This window comes from Amblyomma americanum, chromosome 3 (genome assembly GCF_052857255.1).
Source record: "Amblyomma americanum isolate KBUSLIRL-KWMA chromosome 3, ASM5285725v1, whole genome shotgun sequence".
Classification (NCBI taxonomy): domain Eukaryota; kingdom Metazoa; phylum Arthropoda; class Arachnida; order Ixodida; family Ixodidae; genus Amblyomma; species Amblyomma americanum.
The window spans coordinates 199,190,515-199,218,213 of NC_135499.1; the positions used below are offsets into that span (position 1 = coordinate 199,190,515).

The following is a 27,699-nucleotide window of genomic DNA, read 5'->3' on the forward strand; positions in this document are numbered from 1 at the left end:
TGCACCTGCCATAGAGACCCATTAGCTATGGATGGAGGCAAAATGCAAGCATGGTTGAAATCTATGCACAGCCCTCCACAGTGGTGACCTTCATAGCCCAAGTGGAACCTGAGGCTCAGCATGCCCATTCTACTCTTTGTTCTCTCATGGTGCACTCTGTCTTCACTTTTAATCTTGCAGGTTTCAAACCCAGCACTTGTGGACCTGATAAGACGAAAGGTTCGCCTCAACCAACCTTATGCTGGTGTATTTCTAAAACGTGATGAAAGGTGAGCTTTTCCTGTAGAGCTCTGTAGCTGTAGGACTATTTTCAGAAGGCAAGAGTTATACTGTTCCATTGTTTTGATTGAAGACTGATAGCAGTGGCTGTGAAGATAGAGCAGCCCTTTTGGTCTGTGGCCACTGGTGGTTTAGCGTTGATGTTTCTAATGCCCTGCTGCGGGAATAAGAAAAGTACCAGGTGATGGCAGCAATGTTACAGATTGGTGCATGCTTTATGTTATTGAGAAGGCCATAGTTATCAGCAAATTGCTATGTCGTGCGGAAATGTGCAGTTGTCATCTTTTGTACATTGTAAAAAGGCCAACGAGGTTGAAAAAAATGCTGCTGTTTTAGACGAGAAAAAAATTATCTACATTCTGGTTTTAAAAAAAAATGCTTGTAAACAGTTGGTAAAATCTTGGTTATTTTTTGTGGCTGGAAAGGGCTTCAAATAGAAGACATCAGACTCCTGCCAGACATGTATCCAAGGGCCTCCCGCCTCCAAAATCGAGCCCCCCCTCTTCTCAAAGCTTCTCGTTAAGCATGCACCCCTTTCCCTTCTTTTTAGGGTACAATAAATTGCCTTGGGCTCGTCTTGAAAAAAAATTTATATCTATGTGCCTGGTTTCTGCTGAATGCTTCCTCAGCCAAATTCCAAACTGCCATGTGCTGCGTGCTTAGTTCTGGGTGCTTCAGAAAGTTCTCGTGGAGGTGTTTTTGAAAGCATCTTGTTTGACATAGTACCATGTAATTCTGCATGTTGATATTGCAAATTCAAGCTTTATGTGCAATGTGGGAAGGTATATAAGAAAGGTAACATTGAGATTGAAGTTTTACTGATAAGGAGTGAAACGTTTGCCAGGGGAAGGTGACTTTTTTGCCACTTGAGTCACGCCTAAGCTCCAAATAGCAAAAGTGCAGTTTATCAGCAAAGTGTGAACATTTAAATATCTTTTGAACTGAAAAGTTAATGAGGAGTATTAGTAAAGTCTTTACGTACAGGCAAATATGCATCTTATACACAGCTACCAAAGTGAATCCATCTACAATGCTACCTTATTTCTGCACTTTTTACATTGCAAAGAGCTTCAAATTTGGGTAGGCTGCTTTCTTTCTTGCTGCTTAGTACGCATGCCCGAAGTGAATGTATTGTGCTACTGGCTGGATTGTCAGGTCAATGAACTGAAATCAGTGTTCTTTTTTGTCAACACAATTGCTCTCAAATCACGAAACACTCAAGTGGTTGTGGTTTTGTGGCTCTGCAAACAGCTGCTCTTGCCTAGCCAAGTGCAGTGGCTATCAGCTACTCAAGCCAGCCTGGTGGCCATAACTAGGCCAGGAGCCAGAGGCCGGTACCAGCCTAAAGAAAAAAAATAGGAGGCACCATATAAAAAGTGGCCTATAAGGCATCAGTCACATTTGAAGATGGGGCTTCAGCCTGGTCCCTCCTCCTGTCTACGCCCCTAGTGAGAGATGTGGAGACCACTGCAGAAGATATGTGAGAGGGGAAGAAGGAACTGCAGATCAGTTATGCTAGGACTTTGTCTTCTTTATTGATGATATCCCCCACTAACCCTTTAAAGGGCAACTACAGGGTTTTTTTCTGACCGCCACGCATTTTAATGAAACTATCACAGCAGGTTCACTTAAGTCTTCTGACCATTTGTGCAAAATTTCACAGGCAGCATTTTGTTTGAACAGAAATAAATTATAAATTTTCCTGGTTCGTGTTGTTTACTCGCTGTTATTTGCTTTGCTTTGCATTGTTGAAGGAAAAAAGTTCTTGGTTGTTGTTGCTCATTTCAGGCAAATAATGATCGAAGCTGTCACTTACAGTAGTTGCCAGTTGAGCCAGTCAACGCTCACACGAGAGGTTTTGTGACAGTACCTGTGACACCATACTTTAGTCAAAACCTAGTTTCAGTTTTGGTTTTCTTTTTTTGCTGTTTTTATAGTTTATTTCCTCATTATTTTGAATAATGTTCAACAAAACTGAGATAGGGAAGTCTAAGAAATATAATGCAGTACTCAGCTCAGAATGTTTGAAAATCCTCCAGAGTGGCCCTCAGAGGCAAAATTACGGCTTTGTCTGAAAGTGTGCTGCACCTAGGCATGATTCTATTGTTTCAGATGAATTTAGCATGCTTCATTCCACCAGTAGGGTGTTTTTTTATGCCAGCTTGCAAGTGCATTAAATATTAATATTGCGGTGAGCTTAGCATGTCCTCTGTCATTCTCATGCAGAGATTTTTCCTCGAGTAACAGAACAATTGCTTTTCTCTGAATTTCAGCCATCATGTGTAACCTTGAAACATTAAAGTGATTCCACGATCCCTTGGGCACTTATTTGACAAATCCTGGCATTTCAGTATTACAATTTTCAACCATTGTAGCACTTTGTATGAAAGTTTTGTACATGCCTCTAAAAAATTACATGTTGATATTTTGCAGTGGAAAACTGAGGCTTTGGCTTTCTCGAGGCCTGGATGTACTTTTTAGGTTCAGAAAACTTGTCTTGAATCAAAATGACGAGTGGTGCAGTAGTTAGCTAAGCATTTGTTCATTTATTTTACTGCACTGTTTTAATGGGGACTTTTGAATATCGTGCTTTATCATTGTAAAAGGCCTTAGACATAATTTAGATGCAGATGGTATATATGGTTCGTTTTTTACGTCTTAATGTAGCAATGAAGCGGAAGTGGTGGACAAGCTGGATGACCTGTACAGTGTTGGAACCTTTGTTCAAATACATGAGCTTCAAGATCTTGGAGAGAAGCTGCGCATGATTGTGATGGCCCACAGAAGGTAAGGGGTTCTTTGCAGACATTACCGGTAGCTTGAACAACGGAAAAAAAAATATTGCTGTGACAGACAATGAAATGCTGACTTGAACTCCCGAGTTAATTAACTACTTTACTTCTCTTTATTTTCTTGCAATGGATTTACTAACAGAAATGTAGTTAGCCAGCATAATTTTGCAGTAGTGAGATGCTGATATTAATATTTTGAGTTGTATTCTTTTTCCTTCAGGGTCAAAATTATTCGTCAACTTGTTGAAGGTAAGTGACATGATTTTTTTTTACGTAGTTGCATGGAATGTAGTTTCTTATTCTAAATGTGGTTGAATGCATTTTTTTTTTTTTTGACAGAAGAGGAAGAGGTTAAAAAGTCAAATCGAAGACGTAGGAGGCCTAGCCCAAATGGGCGTGCCACAAATGCAACTTCAGAAGAGGTGGTTGAGGGTTCTTCCCCTGATAAGGAAGCGCCTTCACCAACTGTGTCGGTTCCCATGGGACCTGTTTTGATGGCAGAAGTTGAAAATGTGCCTCACGAAAAGTTTGCCATCAATGAGGAAATGAAAGTAAGCAGGGCACCTTTTCTTTCTGTGTAGTTAAAGTGTTTAAGTTCTTTCAAATTGAATTGAATTTAAAAAGTTTTTTCATCATGTCAGTTTTCGCACTTTTTATGGCTATTACATAAATATTTCACACACCTGTGCTTTGTAGCGAAATTACTGCTGGTATTGTGAATGCTTCTGCACACGGAACTCATCATTTAACTGATCATTTGGAGCTTGCCATTTGTGTTTTTTTCTTCTATTTTTATTCCCGAGTCAATATTACAGCTTGTAGACGAATGTTCTAGATGCTTCAATATATTACAGCTTTACCACAGGGTGTCACAATCTGGGTAAACATTCAGCTGGCAGTAATTGTTCTCGAAATTCCCATTCAATCGTGTATCTATGGTGCCTTCTACATAAATTTCTCTGCATGGTCTTTTTATGTTTTGCTTTGAAGCGTGTTCATGGCAAAAGGGATGCAATGCATGCCTTGGCAAGCAGAGAATAGCAAAGCCAGCAATACCACGAATCGCTGGTTGGTGCCACAAGGCATGTGCACAAAACGTAGGCATAGCCAAAGCTATCTGAAATAAGACTAGAGTGGTTGCAGGAGCTTAGAAGCCTGTCAGTGATGTGTGTATCTGCACATATGTGAATGACAAGATTCTTGCCATGATGAGCAGCCGTGTTTCCATAACCATTTAGTATGGTGCCCACCTGTGCAGTTCAACTTGCCCATCACTGGATATTTCTGTCACATCCTTGGTAGACTTGCACACCTTCATATGCAAATTGACATTGTGGAGCAGAACTTGGGACTTTTACATCAGTGCTCATGCCAGTGACCCATCATTCCTGGCTGGGCCTAGCCGTCCTGATGATCGCAAACAGTAACAGCTTTCTGTTGTCGTTAATGTGTACACATCAAAATGTGGAGAGGAGTGGGAGGCTGTACACATACAGACAAATGTCTAACTCCTCTGCTGAATAATACTCCCTTTTTTTTCTCCCGCTGCGCCCATTCCCTTCTGTCGGTGGCCACATTTGTGTTTGCTCTTTTAAAACCACCTTTCTTTCACTATTATGCAGACCACATTATAAATGGAGAGCCTGACATGGTTTAATGTCAACATTTTCCTGTGTGACAAAGTGGTTGGAAAGTAGGCTAAATTTTGGCAATCGGAAACTGGGAATGTAAACTGCGGAGATTTAATACTGATGTTTTATGATGCTAGAAGGGCTAGAGCGACTTGTCATTATCTTTAGCCCCATCCCTTCTCATAGACATTGATGCAATGTGCATCTTGCTTACTTCATTTATTTAAAATCTTTGTGTTAGGCCGTTACTCAGGAAATAGTGAAGACCATCCGTGACATCATTGCCCTCAATCCTCTGTACCGAGAGTCCATCCAGCAGATGATCCAGGCTGGGCAACGTGTTGTGGACAATCCTGTTTACCTTTCTGACCTTGGTGAGTCTGTGTGCTTGCGCATGCTGGCACTTACACATGCAGTCCTGTAGCAGTAACTTCTCCAGTTTAGAGCCATTAAAGTTATCTTTGTCCCACATCCTAGGGGAATCCCTCAAGGTGGAGTAGATTTGTAATAATAGAGTAATTACTCATTAGCATCCACCCAAGCGCAGCCATATGGCTACAAAGGAAAGCTACACAGCTTTCAATGAAATGTCTTGCTTGAAGAAAAATTCATCCTGATCCGGGATTTGAACCGGGGATCACTACCTGCCCAGTCCAGTCTTTAACAAATGAGCTAACCAGGATGGCTAGCAGATGGTAGCTCGAAGTAATGTTAGTGCAATGTTTTTGGGGAGTCCCCCAGGATGGAGCAGATTGGGGGATTCTCCTAAACATTGGACCAAAACCGTTCCCACTTTGAGTTATTGATCAGTTTGCTCTCACCCTACCATCTGCTAGCCATCCTGGTTAGCTTAGTTGGTAGAGCGACTGCCCCCGACCAGGACAAATTTTTCTTTAACTATGAAGTTTCTGTGAAAGCTGTATATATTGCTTCTCTGTAGCTGTGGTTGTACTTCATTGAATGCTAATAAGTAATTACTCCTTTATTATTAAAGTTCGTCTTGAGTTTACTTTCTTCTGCTCATCATTATTGATAGTTATGTGATATGATTTGCTAGCCGCTGTCTTCGCTGACAAAGTGGTGATGGCATGCATTCCCCACTTAAAGTGCTCTGTGTGCTGGAGCATCACATTGCTCTCACTTGGTACTGATGAGGTGCAACACAAAGTCAAGTCTACTCTGGCTATACTTCTAATTAAAAAATTTTCATTGGCATCCTCTGAAAATATAAAGTAATGATCAGGAGGGTTTTATAGTCACATCAAAATTTGAAAGTTTTATTTGACTTTATGTCCATTGCTTTTTTTTTTTGTGGTTAATGTAATGTAGAAAGGGTTATTTTGCATTTTTTTTTTTATGGGACCACTGCATATGCACACACTACACAACAAGAGCTAAGCATGCCAATGTTCAGATTTTATTTAAGAGCTTGCTTTTGTAACTGTACAGTCCATCTCAATATAACCTGCAACACATTCACATTTATGAGAGCTCATCTCACATGGCTGTGCTGGTTTGGAAATGATTATGGTTGATGAACCATGGGATAAGCTGCAGCAAGAGGGTTCCCTGCAATGTTCTTGCTTGTTTGGTGCAGCCTAGTAAGTACACTGTGTTGCTTTGAACAGCACTATGCTCTATGCCGAGTATTGTTGCACTACTAGTAATATCTTTTAAATCTCTTTTTAAATGTCTGTGTGTTTAGAAGGAGACAGAGAAAGAATTGCTGCAAATGATATTCGTTTCATGATGAGCGCTGAACTTGTCACCCTTGATTGGATCTTTGAATGTTCAGCAGTTTCATTTACTGTAATAGCTGCACTTCTCACGCTCAGTGTTACTTAGTGTTTTAGGTTTCATCGCAAACTAAGTAATGCTTGCAAAAAAGACAAGGAAAAAAAACTGCTATAAGCTGCAAAGCTTGGAAGTGATGTTTTTACTTTTGGGAACAGTGCCAGAGGTTCAATTTATTTTTCCTTAATACTTTTTTTATATACTTCAAAGCTTTTAGCTGTTATTCAGTGAAAGACATTGACAGCTGAAGAGGGTCTTACTATCAAACTCTGTGCTCTTACTTCTTGTTATCAATTATTTTCTTTCTCGTATTGAAAAGTGCTTCATGACATTTGTTTTTGTAAACTAAGTTCTTGTACAATGCTGTCTTAATAATGTTTTTTTTGTAGAAACTAAATTCAGCAAGAGCCATTTAGAGGTCCTGGAAATGTAGTTTGTGTTTAGTTGCATGTACTTAGCATCCTTGTTCAACATTTTAGGTGCGGCATTGACTGGTGCTGAGTCTCATGAGCTTCAGCAGATCCTTGAAGAGGCTGATGTAAGCATTTTCCACATTTATTTTTGTGATGATGATGTTTTTGTCAATGATGTCGAATAGCCAATACTGAAACCTTTTATTCTATCTAGCATGCATGTAGAGACGCTCTTAACTTGTAGGAAGCTGCAATGCGACCATTCTGAAAAATTTGTCATGCTTGTTTTACTGAGTGGTACAAGCTGGCATTCAAGGAATCTTCCTTTGCACCAATGTGCCTAGGAAGGGCATTTTGCACGTCTACTGCCATTTCACATGTGCCTGGGTCACATGAAGGCTGCGGAGGGAGAAGGGACTAGTAATATGGCTTTTTTCTAGCACCAAACATTCACAGTTTGAACATTGAGTTGGTATGCGGGCGTGTTAGGTTACATTTATTGCAGCATATCTTTTTCTCAGTGTGCTGCCCTCAAGGACGCAGCATCAAATACCAACTGTGTAGCCACATTTTGATGGAGGCAAAATGCAAAAGCACCCATGGACTGTGCAATGTCTGTGTACATTATGTATACTAATGTCTTCAATATTATTACTGAGAATACAACATGAAACCAAAAATGTAGTGTCTGTACTTATTTAAAGTACCCCCAAGTGATCAAAATTATTCTGGAGCACTCCTCTACAGTGTTTCTCATAGCCCATGTGCAGGATTGGAACATTGAATGCTGAATCCCTATTTTTTCTTAGTCAAGGCTGGTCTTTGAGGTCTAGCTAGTTTTGGTTTGCAAACATGGTTATTAAACTAATTTGTAGTGGTCGAAACCAAGTAAGCTCAACTGAGCCTGAAACATGAATGAGTTGAAACTAATATCTTTCTTTTACTGGATGAGTATCTTCTAGGGATATGCGAATATTCGAAATTTTTAATACGAATACTAATATATTTGATATTTGGCTCATATTCGATTCGACAAATTGATATTCAATAATTTTCGAATATTGAAAACTCCCAAATGTGTATCCGAAAATCTCTGAATATCTCTGATGACATTGTGTGGGCAAATCAGCTGAAGATACAATTTAAAGTGCCAGGGAAAACAGTACAAAGGCGTCCTCTTTGCTTTCATCACCGTTGTTTATCGTGTGGACCAATCACATTTGGACGCTGCTAGGCTTGAATGCTATGCGAAATTTTACACGCAAGGTTTTCCACATATGACATCTGATGAGAACAAGGTGGCCAGTCGGCCGGTTTGGACAATCACAATGCAAAAGCGATTTTTTTTATCTCTCCATGATGCGTTACCATATCCATGGCACTCATTGTGTTAGCTCCACAGCTCTTCTGGCGTGAGCTCCGCCATCGCGTTTTGATCAACCATGATATGCGGGAAAGCCCACTTGCGAAATTTTGCACGAGGCTCCCCCAAAGGGGCGAGTAGAGGTTGTGGGGTTGACTTTGGGAGATAAATAGTTTCTCCCCGCTTACTCGCGGCTGACACGGTTCAAAGCTGCCCGGACCCCACCCCGTGATTGTGTACGCTACCGAGCGCACGCCAACCATGGCGAGCCTTGCTCTGAGGGAACAAAGGAACGACACATTGGCTGACACAAAGAGGCATTTATTGCTACAGCAACAATAACGCCAGCTAGCAACACGGTACACTAATGAATCGAGGTCGTCTGACTCACCAACAAGGTTCCGAGCGAATGTTCGCCCACGCTAGGGCAAGGGATACTTCGAAGGGCCTCCCGATCACTTCCTTGCCCCGCCAGCGAAGAGCGGAGCCGCGAGTGGACGTGTCGCTCGCGCCGACGATCCCCGCCGAAGAGCCTGGTGCCCTCTCTCCTGCGCGCGGGCTTCAGCAGTCTCCTGCGCAGCGACACTGGCGCCCTCTCTTGCCGGTTAAGGTAACTGACAAGGGAATGCGTTCCTCCTCGAGTTGAGACTGCTGCTGCACGATGCCTCGCGGGAAAGCAAACACAGGGGGCTGCAGGGCAGGTCCCCACATCCCCCCAAACTTAAATAGACCCACGCACCTGAAAGTACATGCTATGGAGGAGTCTCCTGGTCTTCACGTCCTTGAGGCACGTCTTGCAGTGGAGGTCATGCCGACTTCCGCGGTGTTCAGAAGGCGGCGTGAAGGTCTCCGCTGGGATGACTCGCATGGCCCGCGGACTACCGTGTCCGCAGGCCCGCGAATAGAAGGCTGGTGGGAAAACTGCAGGCCAGGATCCTGCAGTAGTCGCCAGGGTAGCAGCAGCCGGAGGTGACTGCTGACTGGTCTTGCCACAGCTGCCCCGGATGGATGCGGCGAACAGGATACAGGCCGCTCCATCGCAGCAGGTGGCAGCGAGACGATGTGCACCGGACAGCAAGCCACGGTGGCTCCACCGGATCTGCAAAATTGCCGAAACGCTCTCGGCGTGCCTTTAACGTAGGTCACGAGAGGGAAAACGGCATCCGCAAGGGCCTCGTGGCACAATGCCTAACTCGCTAGCAAAACGTGTCGGCGGCTGTGCAAACGCAAAGTTCGAGTGAACAAAGCCCTTTCTTGAGTTGAACAAGGCTGCTCAGTTCGTGCGAGGTTACAAAAAAAAAAACGGGCGGGCAGCAAAGTGCGACCCCTCTCAACACCACGGTCCGGTGGTCGTGCCTCTTCTGACGGGGTGTAGGCAGCTCCGAAAAGCATTAGGCCTAACTACCACTCCGACAACGACCGTGAACACAACAAAGACACGAAACGGGTTACGTGCGCGCAGCCGCAAGGAGACATCAGCTTTGTAGGGTGGTCCTACCCCACTCACTGCACAAAGCAGCTTCTGAGTGGTCGGCGCCCACCGTATCAGACGGTGTCGGAGCACCCGTGGCCCCAGGCCACCCGGCTCCCGGAGCCGCGTTTCCCAGAGTCGAAAAAGAGACAGTAGAGAAAATATATACAGAAACTTGGACCACCCACGCGGCTTCCGTACTCACTCGCTTCGGGCTCGGCAACTCCGCGGGCGCTAGGCCTCGCGCTCCCTCGATGCGGACCAAGTGATTCTTGCGAAGAAACTCCAGGGAAAAAATGTGCTGAGCATGTCGAAAAGTTCAAACATGCTGCAGCGCTATACACCTCGCACTCAAGAAAGCATGCCGCAGGTCCTAGCGATCAAAATTCACTCTAGGCCTAGCACTTGTCAAGTCCGGACAAAGAGCGTTCCTTGAAACGAACCGACAGTCGTCCAATGTTCCAAGAGCGGGCCCCACGTTGGGCTGCCAGATGTGGGGTTGACTTTGGGAGATAAATAGTTTCTCCCCGCTTACTCGCGGCTGACACGGTTCAAAGCCGCCCGGACCCCACCCAGTGATCGCGTACGCTACCGAGCACACACCAACCACGGCGGGCCTTGCTCTGAGGGAACAAAGGAACGACACATTGGCTGCCACATAGAGGCATTTATTGCTACAGCAACAATAACGCCAGCTGGCAACAAGGTACGCTAATGAATCGAGGTCGTTCGACTCACCAACAAGGTTCCGAGCGAATGTTCGCCCACGCTAGGGCAAGGGATACTCCGAAGGCCGGACGGGACGAGTACGGAAGCGGGTCTCCCGATCACTTCCTCGCCCCGTCGGCGAAGAGCGGAGCCGCGAGCGACACGTCCGCTCGCGCCGACGATCCCCGCCGAAGAGCCTGGTGCCCCCTCTCCTGCGCGTGGGCTTCAGCAGTCTCCTGTGCAGCGACGCTTGCGCCCTCTCTTGCCAGTTAAGGTAACTGACAAGGGAATGCGTTCCTCCTCGAGGTGAGACTGCTGCTTCACGGTGCCTCGCGGGAAAGCAAACATGGGGCTGCAGGGCAGGTCCCCACAAGGTGTCGAAGCGGGGTAAGCGATCGTAAGAAATCCCGCCTTTTGCATGGTGCAATACAACTCGCTGACCTCTTTCAGTGTGCGTAACGGCAGGCGTGACGATGAAGGGAGGGTTTCTGTCACTAGGCCAAAAAAATAACCTGCCTGTTTCGTTTCAGTTTCTGAGCTTCGCTGCTAGCCCACGTTTTCACTGATCTTCCGAACGCAGCTGCGCTCTGCTTCCTGGTGCCGGCTGTATGTCGCTAGTCATTTCTTACGTTCTAAAAGCAGTCTTGCCATACTGTGACGCCTATGTGCATTTCCCTGACTTACATCCACGTTGTTCTTCCAGCATGCCGAAACTGCACGCTCGTCGCAGGCTTTTCGGTGTCCGTGCAATGGAGCCTCGCCATAAAGCTTCACCACATTTTATTATTTTTTGGCAGTTTTTGGGGATGGAGGGATTTTACGAATCTGCCTTCGCATAATTCGAGCATTCTGATCTCATGAAATCCGAATTAGCGAGGTTTTAGTGACATCATGTTATTTTTAGTCGACAGTCATGTGCCATTTCACAGATTTCATTTTTTTACTCTTTTTGAAAGACCACATAAAAAGTTGCATACTGTTATGCTGCCTGATCAAGATGTATACATTTCCATGCACAAAGTTTATTTTTATGATGCTGACTCGGTGCTTTAGTTGCAAAGACCGTACACTAGTTTTGAAAATATAATGGCAATAACGTGTGGCTGTTCATCTTTTCTTTTAAATATTTTTTTAATACTGAACAGATATTTGATATTCGAAGCCATTTTCTCTTCATATTTGTATTCAATTCATGTTTGAAGATCTCAATATTCGCACGCCCCTAGTATCTGCGCATTTCTGCAGTCAGGAATTCAGGTTATATTGTGTCGCTTACTGCAGTACACCTTGTTCTCAATGTAGCTCTTCCCTGTACTTGTACCACTTGACCTAATTCTAATGAGAATGCTGTTATGTGTGAGCCCTTGAGTATGTAGTGCAACATCAATTTGTAAGGCAGTGAAGAATATGTGCTTCAGAGGACCCTTTACATGGAAATATAAATCAGATTAATTGCTTACTGTAGCTAACGTAAATGGGCAAAAGATTGTATTCTCCTCATAGGAGTGTTCACATTTTATTTTAGCCTTATAACCTTATGTTACGTGGTTTAATCTCCTGCTTGTACATAGTTCCGTTTTTATTTCTTTTTCAGATATCAAAACGTCTACTGTTGGCCCTCTCTCTCCTGAAGAAAGAGTATGAACTTAGCAAACTCCAGCAGAAAATTGGCAAGGAGGTTGTGACCTTTCTAAATTGCCTTCTTTCCTTATTCTTGCATAACAGTAACAGTGCATTGCATAGCCTTGCCTCCAAGGCTGTGCAATGCCTTACAAGCTATTTCTAGCATGTGTGTAGCCTAGTATATTCATGCTGAGAAGAGCTAATATGCAGTGCTTGAAAGCAGTGGGTGCATAAAAATGGTGCCAAGAGGGCAGCAGAATTGTTACTTTTCTTTTTCTTCTTTAGGAGTGGTACTTGTAACAGTAGAGATTAGCTTAGATATTTTGAAGTAGCTCTGAATTCTTCACTAGGCTTTTTCTATCAAGTGGTTTTGAGCTTTGATCACTAAAACTAGGGAGTTGAATGCGATATCAGAGGCATTTGGTGTGGTAGCAGCTACGATATTAACACTGTTTCAGAAAGAAAACAAAAAGTGGCTTTAAAACTGTTCAGTGCCTTGTGTTCTCCATGTTAGGGTGCATGCATTTTTGCTTGGCATTGAAGGGGCATGTTTTGAAGATGTGATTTTCAAACTCCAGCAAGTTCAATGCCTTCAAGTTTGAGGAAATTATGATAGCAGAGCCTGTGAACCACTTTGCTTTTGATCTGCTTGCAAATTTGAGCTACTCACTCTAGAGCTACAGCAACTGCTGAATAACCCTTTGCATAGATTACATGTTAACATGAAAGATTGCAACATGTTAACATGGTCGTGCGCTAAAAGTTTGAAGACATCATTAAATTTCTGTATGTGCATCATGATGTCGTAATGGGGCTGTCATTTGCTCAAAAACCAGTTTAAGAAACTAAAATTTCGACATTAAAAAAAGCCTACATTGCATATTGTCAAATTCTTTGTTGTGACATGTTATGAATGACTACTTTTGCAGCATTCTAAAGATGAAAACCTAATGCTTGATTTGTCTGCACTTATAAACTGCAATCAGTCTGAGTGCTCAGCACTCAGCTGTTGTTGACTGCCTGTGGATGGTTCTTACTGATCTGAACTTGCTTCATTTTTTGTGAGTTGGTCTTAATGTCCAAAAAAGGCTAATATAACCATCATGACCTGTTAGGGGATGAAGCATATCTTTATGTGTTTTGCTGCTAATGTATAACCTTGGATGTGACTTGAAGTTGTAAAATACTAACTGAAGTGTACAAACTATCTGTACTATTATATCTGTCACTTGAGAAGTTCCTGTGGCCAGTCTTCCATGTGTGGCACAAGGTGGAGCATTCCAGAGTTGTTGTAATGGGCAGCATTGACAGAGGAGAAACAAAAGAAAAAAAAAAGGCATGAGAGCCACTGTTTGTGGCCTGCATTGTATAAAAGCCTTTGTTTTGTCTGGGCAGGTTGAGGAGAAAGTGAAGAGCCAGCACCGGCGGTACATGCTGCAGGAGCAACTCAAGGCTATCAAGAAGGAGCTGGGCCTTGAGAAGGACGACAAAGATGCCATTGAGGAAAAGTTCAAGCAGAGGCTGCAGGTACATAGGCGACATCATTAAAAGTGTCGACAGAAATCTCTGTGCAAGGCGTTCTTATGTGTATAGGAATTAAGTGGCCAGGCACTCATTGATGTCCAGCCAATTTTCTTAATTTGCATTTATGGTGCATTTAAAATGAGCTCATCAAGTAGCGTTGCATTATCATATGTAGCTTGAATGCCCTGCATCTTTTCTATAGTTTGGAGTGTGTCTAGAGGCAGATATCTCAGTATTGCAGCAGTTAGTTTTTTGCAACCAGAATGAGCACATGGTCATCAACACGCCTGCAGCTTATTGTGAACTGATGCAGGGTGGGTGCACCGGTACGAGAATGAAGAACTTGATTAAGAAACTGACTGCCGGAAAGATCACTTCTATACTAGTCCAGAGGGGTTGAAATAGAAAATAAGCCATAAACTATGTGCAATAAGCTTATTTCTTAGGCTCATTGCTATGATGACCTCAAATAAGGGCAAGGACTGATGGCTCTGGCAAACATCCTGCAGGTACCATCACTTTCTCATCCAACACTTGTTGTCAGTTTTTTTTTGCTTCTAACAGCTGGAGGAGAAGTATTTCATTTTTGTGCTTCATTTTCCTGTGGCTTGTGGTGCACATTCTACTGTTTTTTTATCTCTGATAAACAGGATCTTGTTGTTCCAAAGCAAGTCATGGATGTGATAGACGAAGAGTTGAACAAGCTTTCATTTTTGGACAATCATTCATCAGAGTTCAGGTATGTGCTCACTGCATCATTTTTCTTTGTGTAGCATGTAAATATTTACTGTGAGGGAGCGGCGCTAGAAGGCCATGTGTGTGTATATGCGCCCTCGCATGCACAGAATGGCCCACGTGATGCTTATGCACACGTGAGGCAATGTGTCTGTGCTTGCGCGCGAGACATTGCATGTTGCACGACCGCCCGCTCCCTAGGCAAGTGCGCCCCTGCGCACACGCGCTGAGAACTTTCGACAGACGCGTGGGCGCCACACTCTGCTTGAACCCATGCATATACTTTTATATATTGTACACAGTGTCACCGTACCCCTGTTCTTTCTTTCTGTCGCTTCCTCTTTCTTTCCCCCTCCTTGTCCTCTCCCTGACTCTTTTATTTCCTCTAGCTGCAGCTCAGGCGCGTCAGGCTTCAATAGCAGATGCCGATGCTGGCAACATCTTTTCCTTCCAATTTTGTTTTATTATGAATAAACCACTAATAATAATAATTCACTTCACAGCTTTGGCTTGAGAATGCAAGTTTTTTTAGTTTTACGGTTTTACTGATGTCTGACCAGTACTTACGTTCACACTCGCTTCCACATGTACTCTGTGTCAGTCACTTGTATTCACGCTCTTCTCCAGTTGCCTGCCTACCTTTACTCACACATTTGTATTCACTTGTTCTGACCAGCAGTTGCTCATGTGTATCTGTGAATTGAATGCGAGTGAATGTTCGTATTTTCGTGAGTGAGTGTGTTGTTAACCTATGGTTTCCATAGGTAGAAAGCTGTTGTTGCTGCTTTTCATGCAGTGTTACACGTAACTACCTCGACTGGCTGACAAGCCTCCCCTGGGGTAAGACAAGCGAAGAGAACCTAGATCTGGCTAGAGCAAAAGAGGTGCTCGAGGAGGACCACTATGGTATGGATGATGTGAAGAAACGCATCTTGGTGAGTTGTGCTGCCACCTACCTTGTAATAGTACAGGCCGCACGTCTGTGAGGACTTGATGCTATAGCATAAAGGTTGTATGTGTTGGTGCAGTTTTTCTTTGTAACATTTACCATGTGCTGTGTGCTGCCCTTTTTCATGGTACTCACTCTGCGGCTGTTTGTTGACTACTGTGGTAATTACTGTTTTTGTGCATCCATTGAAATCTGCTGATGAATTCAGCTCCCTTTTTTCCCCACTTTCTCCTTATCATGAATAATATTCTCGAGCTAGTATCTTCTCAAAGACAGCATTGTTGGTACTTCAAATGTTAGCCCTTTACTCCACTTTTCACCTTTGTGCACTTCATTTTCCTCTTCTTTCTATTCCCCAATTTTATGACAATTTAACTCTGAACTTTTTTTACATAGACGTGTTTTGCTTGTTCACACATCTTGAACAAACATATGACTAGAAGTATATAGCCACACATTGTGTAGGATAGCAGTTTCTGTTATTCTGTTGCACTGAAATAAAAAAATCTGCAGTTGCTGTAGCTGTATTCTTAAGTGATGTTTGTTAGATCATAATTAAGCACAGTGAAGTGGACAGCCAAACTATTCCATGCTAACCAAAGTGCTCACTGGGAAGAGCATCACATGATGGAAGATGAACATCTAAATCTGGATTTGGTCAAATTTCATTTTATTCTCTTGCGTTCAGCGCGCAGAAAAGCAAGAAAATTTTGTTAGTGTCAGCTTCCTATCAAGTAGCAAATTGTTTATTGATAATTTTCATTTAGATGATGCACCTCTACTGTATTTTTATTCTGAATGGCGCCATTTCGGCTGACACTTCTGACATACTCTCGGCTTGTGAGCTGACACTACTGGCTGACACGCAAGTTTGAGGCCACTTTTTCGGCTTGACAACCAAGAACAGAGGCATTTTGTGCAGAATAATTTGTATGTTACATTTGGACAACTTTCCCAAAATTTTATGCTCATTTGCACTGTTTATATTTGACTCGCTTGCAGGCCTTATCACGGCGTATGTGTAATGACATTAAATCTGGACGTGTAGCATGAACTCCAAAAATAATGGCATTAATAAACTTAAGGCATTAATCATTTACTGGCATTTTTCATGCGCGTGTGACACGGTCACAAGACATGGTGCAGTAAGTTGAATGCTTTTGACATAAAATGCGGTTTATTTGAATTCATTTGTATCAAACTCTCACAGAATAGCTATGAGCTTGATGTTGCCTAATTGGCTGTATAAGTCTGCAGCAACAGTAGAAAAGTGTCCAGAAGTTCACAAACCACACATTTAATTGTCATTGTTAGTTAGTTCAGAAATATTGTAGCTTATTTTCATTTTCATGGAAATCTGTTGATGAAAATTTAATTTAGTTAAAATGTCACAGTTCTGTGCAGGCAGCCCATTGTGTTAAGTTTTAATTAAATTGGGTACTATGGCTTTAGATAAAACAGTTGTGCTTCTGTACCAAAAGTAATTTTTATATTGCATTTGTACTGAAGGGTTGTTTTAAAAATATTACAAGAGTTGCAGAGCTGTCCATATCTAAAGAAGTCCCTCGTTCTTTGCAGGAGTTCATCGCTGTGAGTCAGCTGAAGGGAACAACACAGGGAAAGATTCTCTGCTTCTATGGTCCACCTGGCGTAGGGAAGACTAGCATTGCGAGATCTATTGCACGAGCTCTGAATAGAGAGGTGAGGTCATCGCTGTTCTGTGGCCATTACTAGCAATGTTCAGCTTACTGGGGTTGAAACTTGCTCTTTCATTCTCTGGTTAAATGGCAGGTGGTGGGCAGTGGGCAAAAAACACCTTCCCCTTGGTAGGTGTTTCATTTCTGTTCACACATCTGGCAGCTAGTCCAAGATGCATTCTGGCACTTAGCATAATGTTGTGCAGTGTATTTTGTATTCAGCACAGCTGTTTGTTTATATGCATGGTTGCTGCATCAATTTTGAGATGCTTTGAGAACCAAATTTGAAAATTGGTTCTATTTATTTATAATGTTGAGACCTTGTGGTTTACTGTTTGTTCATTTTTTTTGCATATCAGGGTTGTGATGCACATACAGTTGTGTTCATTAACTGTGTGATAGAATTAGAAGTTGGGGGCAGTGCCCCCTGCATGGCACTTGGGAGCCCTTCCCGTGTAGGGAGGGCCCTCTCACAAAGCAAAGGATAGCCCTTGGAGGGCTATCTTAGAGAGAGCATTAGTAATGGCCTTGCGCTGGTCCCGATCAGGAGTTTTTGGTGTGTACACGCTTCCAGTAATCTAGGGCCACCTCTGGTGTGGGAGGATGTGGGAATAAGGGGCAGGTGAGTAGTATGTGTAGAAAGTCTCCAGGTTTCCCACAGAGGTTGCATACAGGTGGAGGGAAATTGATCAGGAAAGCGGGCGTGGAGGAGGATGGGGTACGGGGTTGTGCGCACTTGTAGCCTGTGCCAGTGGGTGGCTTGTGTGATTGTGAGAGTCGGGGCAGAGGGAGCGTATGTTCTCCTATTTTCAGTGAACTGGGTGTGGCACTTTTGAAGCCGTATGCCAACATCATATGGGATGCGACCGCCCAGTCGCATCCCTGTCCCCTTCGTTCAGCAATGATCGTTCTTCAGCTTACCACCTCTGTGTAGATAGTAGTTAGGTGTTCTTCGAAAGCACTTAAAGCACATTGTGGGCATGTCTATACAGCTAACACACTCTGTTACTTTCACAGACCTGTGACAGCAATTGTGCTGAGACAGGATAAGTTCCCTCACATATCATAACATGAAACAAGCTAGAATGTGTTTCAATAACCTAAAGCAAAATGTGCTGGGAAAATTTTTTTTGTATTTTTGAAATAGACTGTCAACTTGGCCTTCATAAAGGCAGTCTGCAGGGATATCAACTGTTGTCTTTTGCATGACAAAGTGCCAGAATTTTTCATGAAATTACTTTTCTGTTACTTTTTTTTCTGCAGTACTTCCGCTTCAGTGTTGGTGGCATGACTGATGTGGCAGAGATAAAAGGCCACCGGTAAGTACCGTCTCATTAAAAAATTGCTGTGCACCGCCTGCCTTGATGGAGTGCCTTTTTCTTTACAAATTTGTATGGTTTTAAATGTTACTTGCTTACATATTTAATTTAATACTGGATTCGGGCGTCTTTCCTGAAAAAATGAAATGTGCCAGGGTTTCTGTAATCTTCAAGGGCGGCGACCCAAACTTGGCAACAAACTATCGCCCAATTTCAGTCCTCCCTGTATTTTCTAAGGCACTAGAAAAAATCATTTTTGCTCGTATAACTAACTTCTTTAACAAAGAAAACATAATAACAAATGCACAGTTCGGTTTTAGGAAGGACAGATCGACGGAAACTGCTTTACTAACATTAAAAGAAAATATTTTACGAAACATAGAAAGTAATTTGTTCTCGTTGGCTGTTTTTATAGATTTCAGCAAGGCTTTTGACTGTCTGGAACATAACATTCTTCTATCCAAAATACAAGCTTACGGGATCTGTGGCACGTGTCTAGCTTTGCTGAAATGCTACCTCAGCAACAGGTTTCAGAGAGTGTTTGTCAAAAACTGCAGCTCATCCCTTTTTCCGATAAAGAGTGGCGTACCCCAGGGAAGTGTGTTAGGTCCGCTGTTGTTCAATACATACGTTAATGACTTGGTGAATATTGATAATACAGTAAAACTAGTGATATATGCTGATGATAGTACTATTCTTATTTCTGGCCCAAATGCTGATGGCCCAAATGCAAATATTGAGCCCATGGAAACTACAAAGGGTGCATTTGAATCATTCAATATCATAAGTGTAGACAAGTTGTATGAATTTTGCCTATTACAGTCAATCTACTTTTCCTCCCCTGAAGTTACTAACCTTCTAAAGTCCTTGGCATCCTTAGAGCGACGAATTATTAGCGTGCAAACAAGAAATGTTGATGCGTGGGCAGTTCCTCATTTTCGTACATTTTATAAATATCAGTCACTTACCCATAACCTCCCTACAATACTAAACAAATATAGACACACAGTGGGCTTGAACAAAAAACAATTACATTCCTGTTTTGTGCAGTTGTGATCCATTAATTTTTGTTTGTTGTTTCCGCGTATGTGCTTTTCAGTTGTTTTATTTTGGTTTCAGTTCATTACTGGTAGCTTTATGTGAGTGACATCATTATTACCTGTCACAGTAACTGTTTTATTATTTCCCTCTTACTGTCTACCTATGTACTATTCATCTATTATGTTTCTATTCTTTACGCTGCTGCCTTGTAATGGTCTCTTGGGCCTCGTCAAGTTTTTGTGTAGCTTTTAGCCCAAGAGACCATCCAGTTGTCTTCTGGAAATAAAGATGTACTGTACTGTACTGTACCTCAGTTGTTGAATATGTTTATATTGGCAGGGTTATATTGGCAGCCTGAGTTCTAAGTATCAGAGGGTAGGCCTTGGGCTCAAAAGCTAAGTGTGTTGTGTATGTCGTCGAAGGCTGGCATGCTTGTGTGCACAAATGCATGAAGTTGGCTCTCAGCAATCCCGTCAATGTGGCGTACCAGCATTAAGATGGCTATTGCATTTGGCACACTTTGGATGCATATCAGAGGAGTTCCCGTTCTCGAGCGCTTTCATTTCTCACATATACTTATGCAGCCTTGTATATTGTATATATTGGAAGAAGTTCTCAGCCTAATCGTAGCAGAGTAAGAGGGAATAGGAATAAGGGAAATGAGGCAGTTATTAGGGCATATGAGAAAGAAGGCAACAGTCATTGGAACCAACAAAAGCATAGGGGAGGATTTCCTCATTCATTCAGAGAAGGAAAGTAACTGAGGAATGAAAGGACTACATGCTACCGATGGACACTGAACCCACAACCTCTGCATGTAGCATTCTCGCATCAGGACACACTCTTACGCAAGGGGTAACCCTCACATGGGTTCCTGGTTATGCCTCGATCCCTGGTAATCAGTGCGTAAACATGCCAGTGGTCAGAGCTCTCCGTGAAGCCCAGGCCCATGGACTCTTGAACAAGTAGGAGCCCACCCTTGAGGAATTTTTGTTCTTTTGTAAAAATAGAGTCGTTCTTTCTCCTCCCCTTCTGCATGTAGTGTGCAGGGCTCTATCTACGGTATGATGACGCTATTTTTTCTTCTATACTTTCGAGGGCGATATTTTAATCTTTATTTAGCTACCTGCAGCCTAACCTTTCCTTCTGCAAACAAAAAAAAAAATATTCCACTATGCTTTCCTTGGTTCCAAAGGCTGCTGACGTCTTTTATACATTAGTAGAGTACATCAGGGAAAGTATGATTCCAAATTAATGGTGATTGGAACGGCTTGTTTACTATTTCTAATTACCGTTCCCTTACCGACATTTGTCTCTTTTATAAAGCCGCACATATGTTGGAGCCATGCCTGGAAAGCTGATCCAGTGCTTGAAAAAGACAAAAACAGAGAATCCTTTGGTGCTCATAGATGAGGTAGGTTCTGCTCTGTGGTATAATTTTCACCCTGTTAGCATTATTTGCTTGCTGTTTTGTGAGTTGGCTCTTTTTCATTTTCTGTAGGTAGACAAAATTGGGAGGGGCTATCAAGGTGACCCTTCGTCTGCGCTTCTGGAGGTTCTCGATCCTGAACAGAATTGCAGCTTTTTGGATCATTACCTTGATGTCAACGTTGACCTCTCAAAGGTGATTCAAGCGTAATGTGTGTTTTTTACTGGCTCACTCTGTTTTTGTTTATGTCTGCTGTTCTTTATAAAATCTTAAATAGTGTCTGTTTTTCTGATCTGCAGTTTGTGCAAGTTTGCTGCTGTCTTTTGAAAGTTACTTGTTCACCATCTTTAATTTTTTTTATTGCACTTTGCTCACTTGGTGAAATCTACTCTTTATAATTAGGCCTCCTCTGCAAATAGAAGCCTTGCTGAAAACTGAGCAGAAAAAAAAAAATTGAACTTTGTTATTTACTTGTCATTGTGTTTTTACTCTTACGCAGATTTTGTTCATCTGCACTGCAAATGTTACAGACACAATACCTGAGCCACTTAAGGATCGAATGGAGATGATCGAGTTGTCTGGCTATGTTGCCGAAGAAAAGATGGCTATTGCGCAGGTGAGTTCACCTGCTGCCTGCAAGACAGGATGCATTCCTGCGAGTTCAGATTTGCCCGGCAACACCCAGGGATCCTTGGCTAGGCATATGCCCTGCTGTGCAGCTGTGAAGACAGCCCTCATCACCTACCTTGGGTGATCATTTTGAAAAACTTTCAGTGCATAGTAGTTGGCTGGAGCAGCTAGGTTGGACTTCACAAAGCAATTGAGCAGACAGGTGCACTTCATGTCGGCTTCAGTTTGATGCTGTGTACCATCAAGTACATAAATGTTTTGCTGGTAAAAGCATTGTGATGCCACTTTGGAGGCCAGAGTGGGACTAAGATAAAGTTTCATGATGGTTTCATTGTGTTTGACATTTGACAGAAGATGCAAGCTAACACACGATGACATCCATCGATCCTTCTCGCCCATCCATCGATGCGCCTTCTTAGCCAGCAGCGATTGTACAGACATTAATCCTTGCGATTAGGAGTGCTTCACAAGCCAGAGCATGCTAATCTCTGAGCACATCTCTGACTTTAGCCGATGTTCATCTTGGTAGTTGTCATGTTCATTGCTTTTGAACACTGAACACTTACAGCAGTGTTACTTACAACATTTCAGAAGTATACAGGTAGCAGTGATAGTATGATCCACTATTTTCTTCAGAGTGTGAAGACACCATGGGTAGCAAGCAGTGATGACATAGAGCATGATACCTTCATTTGACTTGCTCAAAAGGTTATGGTGCTTTCTGAAACTGACTTATTTTTATCCACAACCTTGCAGCGTTACCTGATTCCACAAGCGAGAGCCCTTTCTGGCATTTCAGAGAATCAGGTGGATGTGAAACAGGAGTCTCTGCAGCAGCTCATCAAGTACTACTGTCGAGAGAGCGGAGTACGAAACTTGCAGAAACACATTGAAAAGGTCAGTGTCTGGAACTTGTTGGGTTATAACATTCTTGCAGTTCTATATCTTTCTTTGGTGTATAACAACATCACGTCATATGTAATGTTGTACTGTTGTTAGTAGCATGTACAGGAAAAGGAACCAGTATAAAAACTAAAACAGTTAGTTGCCAACTTCACCAGCAAAAGTGCGATTGCAAATGTTTTGTGTGCTGTGTCATGCATCTGGTATTGGGCGTTTCCTGATCTCTTCTTGCTGCTGGTCTTTTCATACAGTTACCTAAAGAAGATTAGTTACCTAGAGAGTTTCATACAGTTACGTAGAGGGAAAACTGGCACTGCGATCATTCACCCACGGTGAAAATGCTGGGAAGCATAAACTTTGTATTTGCCTTAGCTTGTGCTTCACTTAAATGGTGGAATAACCTGCAGAAAGTGACCTTGTGTCAACCCCTCTGCAGATTACCCCTCTGCCTAGGCGGTGGGCAGAGGTTGGTTTTATTAAAACTACAGTTAAAGCATTGAGATAGTTTTAAAAACACTACGTAAAGTACGACTGATGATGATCACAGATACCAGCAACCATATGTTTTTCAATTGCAGTGCCACTGTCTGCATAATGGCTATCATTTAAAAACATTTCAAGAAATGATGATCTAGTAAGGTTATACCTTGTAAGGAATGATAAATAGTAGCAAAAGAAAAAACAGTGACATCTGTATATTCCAGCAATAGCCGTCTGTATGGCACTCAGTCCTATTCATGGAGTGTAGTATGTCTACTCCAAGCAACTACATGGAGAGCTGCAAAGTTCGAACGCAGTATGGTGCTGCCGTGGGCTCTGACCTGATTTGCTTTGCCTATTTAATATATAAATTCCTGCCAAAACCACGAGTTCAGTCCTCATTATTGTCATTGCAGAGAAAGATTACAAGATTATGCCAATATTTTTTATATTCGTCCCCCAGAGTACACTGTTCCTTTAAGGGACACTCAGGGCAACTTCGTCCAATTGTTCTCTGTAAAAATTGATGACGTTCGTCTGGTAGCAAAAGACGCATTTATGCCGAGAAAATTGTATGTAAAAATCTTTCTACCATTTGTTTCAAACTCATTACGTTGTTGCCGAATAGGATGGGGTGCCACGATTTTGTAGTGAATGGTGGTATAGTGTAATTTCTGGGATCTGCATTCAAAAATCAGTGTTGACGTATGCATCTTTCATGTGAAATCTGCTGGGTACAGGAACACCTGTATTTCGTTTTTTGGCTTTTTCTAGTTTGTAACAGGTTTGGTTTCGGTGAGAGTGGTCTCTTTGTGATTAGAAGGCGGTACACTATCAATACAGGCCAATTTCTATTTGTGCTCAGTGTCCCTTTAAGAAATTTATATAGACAATGGTGCCTCCTTTCCCTCCAGGTAATTTGTAAAGACTTTGACTTTGGGTATGCAAATATTTGGAATTTGGATGCAAATCAAATATGTTTATTCGGTTATTCATTCAAGCAGTTGACAATCGAGAATTTTAGAATATTTGAAAACTTTTTAGTATTCGGCAGCGATCGAATGATGTGCCGATTCTCATGAATCCAACCATGGGAAAACCATATTATTAGGTCAGTTTATTCAAAGGTCAAGTTTAAAGTCTCAGGAAAGCAGTACTAAGGTGTCCTCTTTGCTTTCTTCTCCTATATTGGACACGTGGACCGATCACATTTGGACATTGCTAGGCTTGGACCTCATGCGAAATTCCGCAGGTGGGCTTTCAACATATCCCCGATGATGAAAACAAGATGGCCGACTTACCGCTTGAAACAGTCACATCAAGAAAGGGCACGGTTTTTTTTTTGCTTGATCCTTCCGTAATGTGTTCCATACTTAATGCCTACTCCCATGGCACTCACACTGTTGCCTTCATAACTCTTCTAACATGAGCTCTGCCATCTCGTTTTGATCTGTTATGATGTGCGGGAAAGCCAACTTCTGGAATTTCGTATGGGGATTCCAGTGCCCGAGTTGCGATGTCACCGGCAGGGCAAGCAGTCGTGTAAGAATCCCACCAATTGCATTGTGCATTGTAATCTGCACACTTCTAACGTGCGCGTAACGGCATCCGTGACGACTATAAAAGGGCCCGTGTCGGTAGGTCATAGCCTGGCTGCATAGTTTCGGTTTCTGAGCTTCGCCACCAGCTGGCAGCAACGGCTGCTATCAGCTGCGCATTCACCAGCCGTCTGAACCCAGCTGCACACTGCTTTCGGGCACCGACTAGGGCATCGCTGGTCTTTTTTTTTTTTTTAAGCAGTTTCGTTCGCCGTATCGATGCCAATGTGTGTTCCATCACTTGCGTCCGCGTTCTTCCAGCGCGCCGAAACTGAGCTCCCATCACAGGCCTTTCGCTGTTCGTGCGCTTCATTTTCACATTTTCGGCAGTTTCTCTTTTTTTTTTTATCAGGGCGGGGGGTGACGATCGTATTTCAGAACTTTACTTTCGGATATAATTCGGGCATTTCTTCCATTCCCTTCAAGTCCAGATTAATTAAGTTTTGCCACTCTTAATATCATTTTTAGCTGCCAGTTATATGTGAATTCAGGAATATCATTTTATTACTCACTTTCCATGACCATATTACAAGTTGCATGTTGTTATGTTGTCCAAACAAGTAGTATATATTCCGGCCGCCGCGGTGGTCGAGTGGTTATGGCGCTCGGCTGCTAGCCCGAAACACGCGGGTTCGATCCTGGCCGCTGCAGTCGAATTTCGATGGAGGCGAAATTCTAGAGGCCCGTGTTCTGTGCGATGTCAGTGCACGTTAAAGAACACCAGGTGGTCAAAATTTCCGGAGCCCTTCACTACAGCGTCTCTCATAGCCTGAGTCGCTTTGGGACGTTAAACCCGCATAAACTAGCATATATTCCTTTGAATGTCATGTTTTTTGTATGGTGATAAATCGATTTAGTTTTGTTTACTTCATTTGCAAAGATCATATACTATTCAAAAATTTTGGGCAACATTTGCATACTTTTCTGAAATTGTTTTTTCATACTGAACATATATTCAGTATTTGATTTGATATTTGAAAGCATTTTTTCTTCATATTTTCATTCGATTCATATTCGAAGATTTTGTATTCACCCACTCTTATTAGAGAGTTTTAGTTTCACGTACGTAGAGGCTTCACGTACGTAGAGCTCTTACGGGTAGCCAGTGCGCATGCGCAGAACGCAAAGGGTATGCGCGAGTCTCACGTACGTACGTGAGATTCGGATTTTTACGTCGCGGTCTTTGCGTTGCCTGCATACGTAGCGTTGACAAACATGGCGGCGCCCTGCCCGCCGCTTCACAGCGATAACAGCTTTGTCGCTAATCCCTCGACGCGATATCATGTTCTAACCTGTTGTATTCGCCTTCGATTTGCCCATTCTTACCCTCGCATAAGGTTTCAAGCGACAAATAGCTTTTGTTTTTCAGACAGAAGGGCGATTTTTGAGCTGTTAAGCCTGACGAAGTAGCGTTGGTCGTCGTCATAGCAACAGTCTCGCTATGGATGGCTTGGCTTAAAGTCTTGTCTTGGATGATTTAGGCTACAACCAGTGTCTGTGTTTCTTAGTAGATGGCGCTAGGCGTAACGCGCGGCGTGCTTCGCGTACGTGCAACTATAAGGGTTTCAAACGACCTGCGTGCAGGCTACGTACACTTCTCACGTTTGCGTATGTGAACCCTCTACGTACGTGAAACTAAAACTCTCTATTAGTGACACATGCTACTCCTGCTGCAGATGTTGAGATGCAGAATGAAGCTTGACAGATATTAGGCAATTCTTACTGCACTCTGTTCTGATGACAGTTTAAATTGGCAGAAGGTTTACTTCCTGCCCAACAATCTTCCTTTCAGTTCTGTGTACCGTTTGCATTTCCTTTCTTTCTCCTGCCTTGCTCTGTAGCACTGTGTGTGTGGTTGTGTATCAGAGAGAGGGAGTGAGAGTTTGAGTGCTATGACTATAAAAATCTTATGGCACTAGAGTAATAGCACATAGCGGCACTGTCTGCAGCGGCGTAAAGTTTTATGTAACGGTGTTGTGTGGCTAGAATCCCATAGCAGCAGGCCTGAGCTGTACGATGTGTAAACAGCTGTGGTAAAAAGTGGCCCAATAATGTTGTGTACTCCTGATGTATTTGGTGCAGATCTTCCGCAAGGCTGCTTTCAAGATAGTGAGCAACGAGTGCGAAGTTGTGGAGGTGCAGCCAGAAAACCTTAATGACTTTGTTGGGAAACCATTGTTCACACATGATAAGATGTATGATGAAACGCCCCCCGGTGTGGTCATGGGACTTGCCTGGACTGCTATGGGTGAGCTATGGACCGCAGCCTTTATTTTCTTTCTGAGAGTCCATGAGGAGACTGAGGGAGTTTCTGTGACAAACTGGAAACTCGTTTTTGCGTAAAGGGGTACAGATACAAAGCTTTGAATGCAAAAAAATGGTATGATTTATTTCATAGGCCTAAAGAGATGCCTTCTAGCAAGTTTGAGTCACATGCATTGAGTACAACGTAATTTGATATCATTTTGAATGTTGTTCTAGGAGCCACTCGGCATTTCCTCCCATATTAACTGACATCAAGATGCATTTGCTCCAATTGTTGTGGCTTCACCAAACCCAGTGGTTGTTCACAGGAACAACCGACGCTTGCCGGTGACGCCAACGTCATCAGGAATGTAGTAGCCTAGGTTAGGCGGTCAATCGTGGTGCCATGGTGCACTTCAATGCTGGCATCGTCCAAGACTGGAACTGCCAGTACAAAATTGTTTGTAGGTAATTATTCATGATGCGCATTGATATCTTGAACTCATTTCCATGATTACTAGGCCCATAGGCCTCTTTCAAGGTAAGGAATCGGACACCCTCTCTCATCGGACACCCCTTTTCAATGCCATTGGTGGTTTTTCATTGAATCTGGGCATATTCTTTTATGTATATACCCCTTAAGGCATGCGATTCGGGTTATTTGTTGAGGAACTAGCTTTTTACCTTGATCTCTGGTTATACTTGTACAGTTGAACCTCGCTACAACGAAACTGACAGGGTGCGCGAAAAATTTCGTTGAAGCGTAAATTTCGTTGTGGCGGAATCAGCCCAAAAACACTTGTCAGGTCGGACAACATAGTCCCAAAACATCATTTATTTCCAAAGAACTCTGCCAGCTTCTCCTGTTTTTTTTTTTTTTTTTGCCACAAGTGTTTTGCCGCGACTTATGCACTCGGTGAGCAGTTGCATCGCGACGTCGTCATTGTGAGCAATAATAAATCTGCGGAGCACATCAAATGCTTCCATCACTTTTAGTGCAGATGGTGGTGCTAAATATTCTGCGTCACTGTCATCATCCGATGATGCGTCGCTGTGGCGAATGCCCTCAATTATGG

The 27,699-nt window shown here is 42.9% G+C and overlaps 1 protein-coding gene across 1 annotated transcript in view; it reads left to right on the forward strand.

Annotated features, from left to right (window-relative positions):
- Nucleotides 1-27,699, forward strand: part of LOC144125850 (lon protease homolog, mitochondrial-like) — a 38,187-nt gene that overhangs the window by 1,948 nt on the left and 8,540 nt on the right. The window contains 17 exon segments of the mRNA XM_077659573.1: nucleotides 181-269; nucleotides 2,947-3,066; nucleotides 3,292-3,320; nucleotides 3,411-3,622; nucleotides 4,944-5,076; nucleotides 6,976-7,034; nucleotides 12,046-12,129; nucleotides 13,470-13,601; nucleotides 14,249-14,337; nucleotides 15,130-15,268; nucleotides 16,861-16,983; nucleotides 18,243-18,298; nucleotides 20,666-20,753; nucleotides 20,841-20,963; nucleotides 21,268-21,384; nucleotides 22,155-22,295; nucleotides 26,462-26,627. Coding sequence (XP_077515699.1) covers nucleotides 181-269; nucleotides 2,947-3,066; nucleotides 3,292-3,320; nucleotides 3,411-3,622; nucleotides 4,944-5,076; nucleotides 6,976-7,034; nucleotides 12,046-12,129; nucleotides 13,470-13,601; nucleotides 14,249-14,337; nucleotides 15,130-15,268; nucleotides 16,861-16,983; nucleotides 18,243-18,298; nucleotides 20,666-20,753; nucleotides 20,841-20,963; nucleotides 21,268-21,384; nucleotides 22,155-22,295; nucleotides 26,462-26,627 — 1,900 coding nt within the window.